This window comes from Physeter macrocephalus, chromosome 4, assembly GCF_002837175.3.
Source record: "Physeter macrocephalus isolate SW-GA chromosome 4, ASM283717v5, whole genome shotgun sequence".
NCBI classification, from domain to species: domain Eukaryota; kingdom Metazoa; phylum Chordata; class Mammalia; order Artiodactyla; family Physeteridae; genus Physeter; species Physeter macrocephalus.
This window is the reverse complement of record NC_041217.1, coordinates 128159877-128170855: the sequence shown is the minus strand read 5'-3', so window position 1 is coordinate 128170855 and position 10979 is coordinate 128159877. Positions and strand designations below refer to the sequence as shown.

Sequence of the window (10979 nt, the reverse complement as noted above, 5' to 3'; positions counted from 1 at the left end):
GAATTTTAAATTTCATTTATTGTGTTGTTCATCATTGTGTGTTTGCTCTTTAGTTCTTCTAGGTCCTTGTTAAAAGTTTTTTGTATTTTCTCCATTCTCTTTCCAGGATTTTGGATCATCTTACTATCATTATTCTGAATTCTTTTGCAGGTAGACTGCCTATTTCCTCTTCATTTGTTTGGTCTGGTGGGTTTTTACCTTGCTCTTTCATCTGTTGTGTGTTTCTCCGTCTTCTCATTTTGCTTAACTCACTGTGTTTGGGGTCCCCTTTCGCAGGCTTCAGGTTCATAGTTCCCATTGTTTTTGGTGTCTGTCCCCAGTGGGCAAGGTTGGTTCAGTGGGTTGTGTAGGCTTCTGGGTGGAGGGGACTAGTGCCTGTGTTCTGGTGGATGAGGCTGGATATTGTCTTTCTCGTGGGCATGACCGCATCCGGTGGTGTGTTTTGAGGTGTCTGTGACCTTATTATGATTTTAGGCAGCCTCTCTGCTAATGGATGGGGTTGTGTTCCTGTCTTGCTAGTTGTTTGGCATAGGGTGTCCAGCACTGTGTCTTATCAGTCATTGAGTGGAGCTCGGTGTTAGCATTGAGATGGAGATCTCTGGGAGAGCTTTCACCATTTGATATTATGTGGAGCTGGGAGGTCTCTGGTGGACCAATGTCCTGAACTTGGCTCTCCCACCTCAGAGGCAGAAGCCTGACACCCGGTTGGAGCACCAAGACCCTGTCAGCCACACAGCTCAGAAGAAAAGGGAGAAAAAAAGAAATAAATAAAATAAAATAAAGTTATTAAAATAAAAAATAATTATTAAAATAAAAAAATTAAAAAGTAATTTTAAAAAGAGAAAAACCCCAAGTCTACAGTTGCTCCCAAAGTCCACTGCCTCAATTTTGGGGTGATTCATTGTCTGTTCAGGTATTCCACAGATGCAGGATACATCAAATTGATTGTGGAGATTTAATCTGCTACTCCTGAGGCTGGGGAGAGATTTCCCTTTCTGTTTTTTGTTCGCACAGCTCCTGGGGTTCAGCTTTGGATTTGGCCCCGCCTCTGCGTGTAGGTCACCTGAGGGTGTGTGTTCTTCGCTCAGACAGGACGGGGTTAAAGGAGCAGCTGATTCGGGGGCTCTGGCTCACTCAGGATGGGGGGAGGGAGGGGTACGGAATGCGTGGCAATCCTGCAGCAGCAGACACTGGCATGACATTGCCCTAGCCTGAGGCGTGCCGTGTGTTCTGCTGGGGAAGTTGTGCCTGGATCATGGGACCCTGGCAGTAGTGGGCTGCACAGGCTCCCTGGAGGGGAGGTGTGGGTAGTGACCTGTGCTTGCACACAGGCTTCTTGGTGGCTGCAGCAGCAGCCTTAGCGTCTCATGCCTATCTCTGGGGTCCACGCTGATAGCTGTGGCTCGAGCCCGTCTCTGGAGCTCGTTTAGGCGGTCCTCTGAATCCCCTCTCCTCGTGCACCCTGAAACAATGGTCTCTTGCCTCTTAGGCAGTTCCAGACGTTTTGGGACCCTGGCAGTAGTGGGCTGCACAGGCTCCCTGGAGGGGAGGTGTGGGTAGTGACCTGTGCTTGCACACAGGCTTCTTGGTGGCTGCAGCAGCAGCCTTAGCGTCTCATGCCTATCTCTGGGGTCCACGCTGATAGCTGTGGCTCGAGCCCGTCTCTGGAGCTCGTTTAGGCGGTCCTCTGAATCCCCTCTCCTCGTGCACCCTGAAACAATGGTCTCTTGCCTCTTAGGCAGTTCCAGACTTTTTCCTGGACTTCCTCCCAGCTAGCTGTGGTGCACTAGCCCCCTTCAGGCTGTGTTCACACAGCCAACCCTAGTCCTTTCCCTGGGATCTGACCTCTGAAGCCCGAGCCTCAACTTCCAGCCCCTGTCTGCCCCGGCGGGTGAGCAGACAAGCCTCTTGGGCTGGTGAGTGCTGGTCGGCACCGATCCTCTCCGCGGGAATCTCTCCGCTTTGCCCTCCGCACCCCTGTTGCCTTTTGGGAAGTCTGAGGTCTTCTGCCAGCGTTCAGTAGGTGTTCTGTAGGAGTTGTTCCACATGTAGATGTATTTCTGATGTATTTGTGGGGAGGAAGGTGATCTCCATGTCTTACTCTTCCGCCATCTTGAAGGTCTCCTCCCCAGATAATTTCTTAATTACTTTTGAGAATAAAACCTCAATTTGGGTGTGGAGAGTATGAAGGCTCTTCTATGTGCAGCAGAGTTAGAAGAGCCCCATTCATATGCAGAGTTTCCAGTTTTCAGCCAAAGGTCTCATTTCTTTCTGTGTTTTTACCTTCCATTTTTTCAGCCCCCCCACCGCCCTCCCTCCCATCTCCACTGTATTCAACAGGGCAAACTGTCTTTCTTTTCAGCTGTAGCCCACTCTGGAGATGTTCTGGTCTGCAGCTTCCTTTGTTCATCTCCTTCGGTTTTCCATCTTTTAGAAATTCAAAATCTCATTCCCTCTTAACCTTCTCAGACTATCTTCTTTGTTGTGGGTATATATTTGATTTATTCATGTACTTTCATCCTAACAGAGTCTCTACAGAAATAAGAGAGAAATATATATGCTCAAACTGCCATCTTGAACCAGAATACTTCTCTACACCATTTCTCATGATACTTTAGAAATCAGAATCTTTAACAACATTGTAAATCAATTTTACTTCCATAAAATAAATGTAAAAAATCAGAATCTTTTAAAAAGTTTCTAAAGAGGATAAAAATAAAACCTTTAAACAAAGGTTAAATTCTTGTGGCAGGAAAATGTATTGCAGTGAGTCAATAACCTTGCTTTTCTTCTAATTCAAATTTCACAGTGTTTAAAAGACTGTAGCCAATTTGTTTTTGTTTTACCTTTTTCTTTATCATTTTTGCCTAAAATATTACTTTCTTCCTCTAAATCCAAACCATCTATACTTGAGGTGGGGGGAGTCTAACCCTGCTCCTTTGTTGTCTACATTTATGACTATTTCCACAAGAGTGTACTCCACTTAACACCCTACTTTAGAGTGTTAAATCTAAAAGCAAATGGACTTTTTCTTGTGGTTCAAAGACCATGCTAGATTCCTCAGCCTGTTCTAGCTCTCCAAATAAGAAGCTCAGCAACCCACAAGCTCCCAGAACACCATCCTCATGGATCTGAGGCAGAGCATCCCTGAAATTGCTAGAATGGCTTTACAGAAGTGTAGAAGAGCGGTGCAGCTTCGACTAAGAAGTTCTTTCTAGAAGGGCACATGACTGGGCTTAGAAGTGTATATTTCACTTCCCTAAAGTATGACTTCAGTTTTCTCTATTTTCTTGTTCTTCTTAATATCTCTCTATATATGCCCTTGGGTTATAAGGAGCCAGAAGAGAGGATGAATTTAACAGCTCAAATCTTTGACAACAAATAGAAAAAGCAAAACAACATGTTCTCCTCCCTACTTGTGTTTGGAATATCTTTTCATCTTCCATAGTATTACAGAAAGCTTGTTGGAGTAGAAAAAATGTCAGGGGCCTCACTCTGCTATAATTAGCTGTGCAACTTTAAGCCTTGATTGCTTTGTCTATAAAAAGGGAGAAATGTGGACCAGATGATTTCTTAGAACATTTTTCTAGGTTAAAAAAATCATGATAATTATTCTGTCATTCTATTCTTCTTCACTATTTCAACTCTTCTTTCTTTTAATTTTTAAATATTTGTTTTCAGAGATACACTCTTTTACTCTTTCTTGTTCCAAACTCTTTAATAGTGCTGTTTCTCTACTTCCTTTTTAGTGTTCCAGCTCTTTGTTTTTCTCTCATTCTACTTATTCTGTTATACCTCTATAGTTTTTCCTTTTCTGGGATCATTAAGACTGTCATTAGAGTGTGATATTAGGGCATGCATTAAGAAAATGGAAGAGGCCACCTTAATTCAGAATTTTATCTTTTCCTAAAAACATGCCTTACTGTAGTATAACATAAGAATTTATAATCCAGAACTCATGTTGACAGAACATCTTTTTGAAATCTTTTATCTTTTGCTTTCTGAGTGATTCTTTTATTTTTCTTTATTTTGTTTTATTTTATCTGAACAGAGAATGGACATTCTTTGAAGTCTAATCATGATCACTACAGATGAACCCAATCTACCAACTTCCCAACATTCTATAGAGTATTAGAAGATTTTTACATTTTGAAGAAGGGGAGACAATCTAAAAAATTTTGGTGGAACTATTGAGAACTAAAATATGGTGGATTATGTTGATTTAGAACTTAAAATAGATGGGTAAATTTGGGGTCAAGGTATACGTCTGAGTCTAATTCAGTTTGGATGTATGATTACTTTTCAAGTCATCTAAAGTTTAAAAAGTAATATGATATCTAGCTTTTGATTTGTCATTTGGTCATAAAACATTAAAGAATTATGACTGTTGCTCTTACCACAGATTTATTAGACATCATCAAATATATAGTAGACTATGCTGTGACTAGGTGAAAACTGCAACTTCTGACACATAGCTTTGCAAATACAATGGCTCTAAATATAGAATGCAGTCAAAATATTTAGTTCATATTTTTATGTCCAAAATTTTCCATTTTATATTCTTTTAGACACTTCAGCCTATAAACTGACCCATTTGGGTATTCTTTTGAATGTCTTATAGCTTTTATGTATATCTAACTTTGATCAATATGGGAATTTTCATTTTCAATAGCCTTAAAAATGGCTCAAGTGCTAACTTCCATTTCAGTTCAAAGAAAGACAGTTTATTCTGGTCAAAGGCCAGTAGAAGTTACAGTTTGTATCAGGATGACCTGACATATCCAGGTCAGATTGACCAGATCAGAAAACACATCAGCCTCCAAACCTCCTTGTGAAATTTTTTACTAAATTTAAGTTATTTGCACTGAACCACCCAAAGCTTCTGGCAGTCAGGTAAGTGGGCAGTGATGCAAAAAAGGAGACTCTCTGGAATTTTTAGAACTAGTTCAAGGCAAACATAGGACTTTTCTACCTGAAAAAAAGACCACCTGCTATTTCTATGAGTTTAACTTGTGTGGTATATTGCTCACATTCAAAATAAACCAAAGCCTCTGTTTGATGAACCCAAATAATACTCAGATTTAGGCTACATATATATTACTTACATTTAGATTTCATTCATAGTTTGATTTGAATCTAAAACAAACCCCCAAAAATCAGGAAGAATGTGTCCTTTCCCCCTTCACTGACTTTTAATAGACATCATTGTAATGTAAAATTGAAGTGTGAAAATATGAAAGGATATTCTTTAATTCTTACCGGCTGAATACATATTCAGTATGCTTCCAGACTGTTCTAAAATCTTGAAAAATTAGATAAATATGGTGATTGAAATGATTTTTTAATAAACATACTATTAATAAATGTTTGTGACCCATTTATAAAATATACTTTAATAATATATGGATATGAGATTTCTTAATTATTAGTGAAATCTTTCATCAAATGCATTTGAAGACATGTAAATTATTTGACATAGTAGTTACCAATTATGAAGTTTTAGAGGGCATGAAATATGCCAAACGTCATTTGAAGAACAGCTGTGAGTTTGACTGTATGCTATGTGCTATTTGTATTTTTTGTTTTCATGTTGATAGCATGACACTCCTTTATTTGGAGATCTTAATTTCTAGGTTACTTTAAATTTTAAGAAATTCAATACATAATAGTCATAACCTTAAGAAACACAAAATGAGCAAGAAAATATTTGAAGGAAATTATAAATCTAATAGATTTCTGTCAGAAAGAAAATAGGCACAGGAACAGTTTTCTCTTCACATACTATTTTCACAGAATAATAGAAAAGATTGTGTTAATATAGTATTTGTTATTATGCAGTATTTTAATATCCATATAAGTCTATTCCATTATATTTGGTGTTTCATATATTTATTCCTTTATGGTTATAATCACCAATATATTTCATTTAAGAGTTCAAAACTATGTTAAATGAATTGTGTTTTTATATGGAATATATTTGCCATTATGAAGAATAGACAGTTATATTGTTATTTCAAGCAATAAATCTGAATTCATTCTATTAGTTTAAAAATTGTAAAATTCAAAAGTTTAATTATATGTATGACATAAAAATTGAGCACATTTTCTATAGCACTTCATTTATTTGTGTAAATTTTTTAATGTGATATGTCTACAGTATTTTTTATTTTGCATTTATTTTTTCAACATGTTTACATTGTATGAGTTGAGCTTTTTTTGCGCACAGATTCTTGCTTGTAGCTGCTTGGCAGGATTTTTTGTTGTGATGTAACCACTGTTCTTATAAAAAATATGATGTGCATTTGTTTTGCATCTTTGTCTTCATTCCACATGTCCTATAGTTTGTATTTTTATATGAAGTTATTTATAAGGAATGGTAATTTAAAAGTCTGTGTTCATCTCTTTCACCTTCATTGTTTTCAACAAACAGATATTCTTAGTTCTTATTTTCTGATAGTCATAAACAGATTTTTAGTATGATGTAAGGCAGGTAAGGCCACATATAGTTTACCTTCATATCATATCTTATGTCATGGAGTACTTATTTTAGCTATCCTTGGACAAGTTGTTTTGCTCATTCAATTTTATATCAATTTTTTAAACGGGTTAAATTTTTTAGTTCATGGAAGTGTAATTTGCTATAAAATATTAGGAATTCTTCTGAAGATAGCACTTTCTAATTACAGTAACCAATCTATATTGAGAGCTAAGCACTTTCAGACACTAATTTATTCCTTGCACAACACCATGAAGCAAATATTGAACACAATTTTACAGATGAGGAAACTGAAAGGCAGAGAGGTTGATGTACTTGTCCATGGTCATAGAAACAGAATGACTCACGTCTGTCTCATCCCACTTTTAAACACTGTCTTATACTGCCTCTCCCTTATGATTTTTGATCTGTTTATTTCAGACCAAAACCAGTTAATTTGTGCTTGACTTATGTCCTTTAGTATTAACCTTTCACACTTCTGTTTCTTCCATGATATCACAGTGAAGCAAAAAGAAAAAAAATTAACACAATTCGTATTAAAATGTGTCTTTTCTTTTAGCCAGAAACATTTGAGCATCTTTTTATCAAGCATACAGAATCAGTGACATTTGGTCCTCTTCTTTTGGAGCCTGAAACCATTTCAGAAGATATCAGTGTTGATACATCATGGAAAAATAAAGATGAGATGGTACCACCAACTACAGTCTCTCTACTTTTGATGACTCGGGGTCTTGAAAAGGGTTCTATTTGTATTAGTGACCAATGCAGCAGTGCTCACTTCTCTGAGGTTGAGAGCACAGAGATAATCTGTGAGGAGGAAAGCAGGAGACAACCCTCTGTTAAATATGCCACCCTGCTCAGCAACTCTAAATCAGGTGAAACTGAGGAAGAGCAAGGGCTTGTAAATAGCTCAGTCAGCAAATGCTTCTCTAGCAACAATTCTCCACCTAAGGATTCTTTCTCTAATAACTCATGGGAGATAGAAACCCAGGCATTTTTTATATTATCAGATCAGCATCCCAATATAATTTCACCACACCTTCCATTCTCAGGAGGATTGGATGAACTTTTGAAACTCGAGGGAAATTTCCCTGAAGAAAATAATGACGAAAGGTCTGTCTATTATTTAGGAGTCACTTCAATCAAAAAGAGAGAGAGTGATGTGCTTTTGACTGATAAGTCAAGAGTGTTGTCCCCATTTCCATCCCACTGTTTATTCACCGACATCAGAATCCTCCAGGACAGTTGCTCACACCTTGTAGAAAATAACTTCAATTTAGGAACTTCTGGTCAGAAGACTTTTGTGTCTTACATACCTCAATTTCAGACTTGTTCTACTCAGACTCAGAAAATAGTGGAAAACAAGATGTGTGACCTAACTGTCTAATTTCATTCCAGACACATCTCAGATTTATGATGTAATGAGTCATATGAAGGGTAATATATTCCACTATAGCGTTGGTTAGGGGAGAGAAAAGAAAACTGTCAGAGGCAAATTTGAAAATGATTGTTTCAAAACTAATGGTATCTGTTTGTCCTCACTCAGTAATATAGACAAAAAATGTGAGAAAGCCTTCAAGAGCCTAGCAGTGTAGACCGACTCTTCTAATGATTAATCAGCACCTTGGGAAGGTCTCCAGTGGCTTGTGTCTAGCTAGCCATAAACCCAACAATACTATTTTCTTTGAACGTTGAACCCATGTAGAAAAAGCTAGTCATCTGAATTACACTCACATCTGAAAGAACACTTCACACTAACACTTGTGAAATGTAACTGTATTTTCAAGGGTGTGGTTATTTTACCTTGAGTTGTCTTTGCTGTGCACTAATTTACACATACACACAATTATACCTAATAGGCATCCTTTTGTATTTTAAAAGTGTGCAATGTGTTTGTATTTTGTGCTACTAGACTGTGTGATTTGAAGATGTTTCAATTTAACATACTTTCCCTGAGTACTTACTCTGTGGTAGGCACTCAACTGAATGTTGCAGATAGGTGATTTAACCCTGGTCTAGGGGATATATTTGTGAAGATATACAGGAAACAAATGTTTATTATCAAATCTAAGATCTGTACCATAGAATGAAACTACCTGTTAGAATGGTGATACCCACAACAAGTATTTTGATGAGAACACAAGCCCTTATGAAAACATAATGTCTGCCTCACCTCTTCTCTATAAAAGATGTTGAAATGCTCACTTTCTGCTACAGTTAGATTGCTAAATGTTACTGTGTATCACTCTGGAATCGTCTTCCCCATTCCCACTTGCATGTACACTGTTTTTTTCCTCACTGAGCATTCTTCCTGTATATAAACCAACCACTGTGCTAATATTTTCCATACTTTAGCTCAATTAATTATTGAAAAAATTGTATGAGACATGTACTACTATTACATTCCTTTTAAAGATTAGAAGATTAATTTGCCCAAGGTCACAGAGTTAGTGGAATCCATATATAAACCCGGATTTTTTAATGCTAGTGATTATGTTTTTAACGCATACCTTACATTATCATCCATTAAAAAAAACTGACTTGTAATCAAATAAAATTTATTAAGTAGAAATATAACACTGGATGAAAATTAAGTGAGAATTACACAGATGTTGTCTTTGCCTTTAAAGACTTTAATGTTTATTGTTTATTTCAGTTCTTGGTATGGCAAGAAAACCCAGACAGCATATTGAACAACAAACTAAATTAAGAAACCTGCAGAGATAGTTGCTCAATGGCAGTAAGAATTTCAAGATTATCGGTATCATCAAAAGAAATACTTTAGTCCTCAAAAATATTCCTATGAGTTGTTAAACATCACTAGTTTCATACTTAGACTGAGAGAGGATTCCACTGATTTACTATTACCATAAATAAAATCCTCCCCTGTCTCTATTCCAGTTGTGACCATATGAAATGAGCTGTTCAGACCCCAATTGATAGATATTTTTTCACACCTTTCATGATCATTTGCCAACTAGAAATCCATAAAGCTTTTTCATGCCATAAGTATTGTTGAAATATCTCAGGATCTCACACACTCAACCAGTGACTCTCTTACAAGAGAAAGGTAGAAGAGCCATATCAACTCACTGAATAACTAGTTCTATACAAAGATAAAGATAGAAAAAAATTGTTTTCAATGATTTTTCAGTGATTTATAGTTTCAGAAACAGAAAGAATTATTACATGTATGGAAATTTTAGTAAAATTGACCATTATTTTTAATACTGCTCACAGAATATACATAGATAGAAAATTACATTTTGCCCCATTCTGCATATAATTAGAGATTAAACACTGAGCAAGTCTTCTGAGACATGATATCCTCCCATTCTCCTGTGGTGTGGGACCCAGAACAACAGGGAAGAGAAACTGATAAATGTTCCAGTCAGCCCAAGGTTTTGCCATGCTGTGTGTACTCTGTAGTGAATTCAGACGTCCCAGGACCACCATAGTGCTGCAGGTCTGAGTTAAAGGAATTTTGTGACAGCACATTAAACCTGAGATCACTGATGCCATTCTGGTGCAGCTTCAGTTCCCAAAACAAACAAAAACATTTCAGAAATTGAAATTCCATGGGACTTTCTTTTCATAGAGTGGGTTGAAGTGGTGCAGTTTGGCCTATTGGTATATATAAATTTAGATCATATTTACTGTCAGTGTGCTAGGGCTCTGATTTTCACTTTCAAAAGTTCATTTCACTTTATGTATTACTTATATATTACTGGGTCTTTATGAAAATTACCATTTAGATGAAAATTTAGAATGTTTTGTACTTCAGTTTGGTTAGATATTTTCCATTTCTTTGCAGAGATTCTGTAAAAAAATTTTTTAAGGGAGAGAGGACCTGAAATACAGGTTTGGACTTTAAAACTTAGGATAAATCTGGAATTTTGAGTATTTCATTTAAAGGCCTAAAATTGCAATACAAGCTGTGAATCAGTCTCTCTAAATCTGAGCTTCATGAAAATAAACTCAGAAATTAATAATTTCAGCTATGGCTTCAAGTTTAAACAGATTGTTTGAGGATAAATCATTTGTCAAGGTTAATGAGATTATAGATGTCCTAGGTTAAAGCCCCCAAGAACAAAGAAGAAGAAAGAAGACTAGATACACATCAGTATGAATAGGGGCCTCCGATTGGAAGCCCTGTGTTCCCATTTAGAGATGAGCTACATAGTGACAAGAGGAATAGGAACAGGTAGTCTTTTATTTTTAAACCTAGTCTAGAGTAGTAAAAAGACCTGGATGAAAGTCCCAAACCAGTGGGTGATCCTGGGCCGATAATAAGGTTTTATGACCCTAAGCATGACATTCTTCTACCTCCTCTCATCCATTTCCAATAAAACCAACTCCTTCTTTCCATATATCAAACATATGGTCATATTCTCTTAGGAATATCCATTTTAACTACTCAAAAGTTGAGAGAAGATAAATTTCCTCCACAAATTGATACCAGATTCCAAAGCTACTTTCGTTG

At 36.8% G+C, this 10979-nt stretch overlaps 1 protein-coding gene across 1 annotated transcript in view; it reads left to right on the top strand.

Moving 5' to 3' along the window:
* LEPR (leptin receptor) overlaps positions 1-8404 on the top strand; it is a 70393-nt gene extending 61989 nt beyond the window's left edge. The window contains exon 17 of the mRNA XM_007120412.4: positions 7056-8404. Coding sequence (XP_007120474.3) covers positions 7056-7883 — 828 coding nt within the window. The 3' untranslated portion in view covers positions 7884-8404. The remainder of the gene's footprint in view (positions 1-7055) is intronic.
* The last annotated feature ends 2575 nt before the right edge of the window (positions 8405-10979 follow it).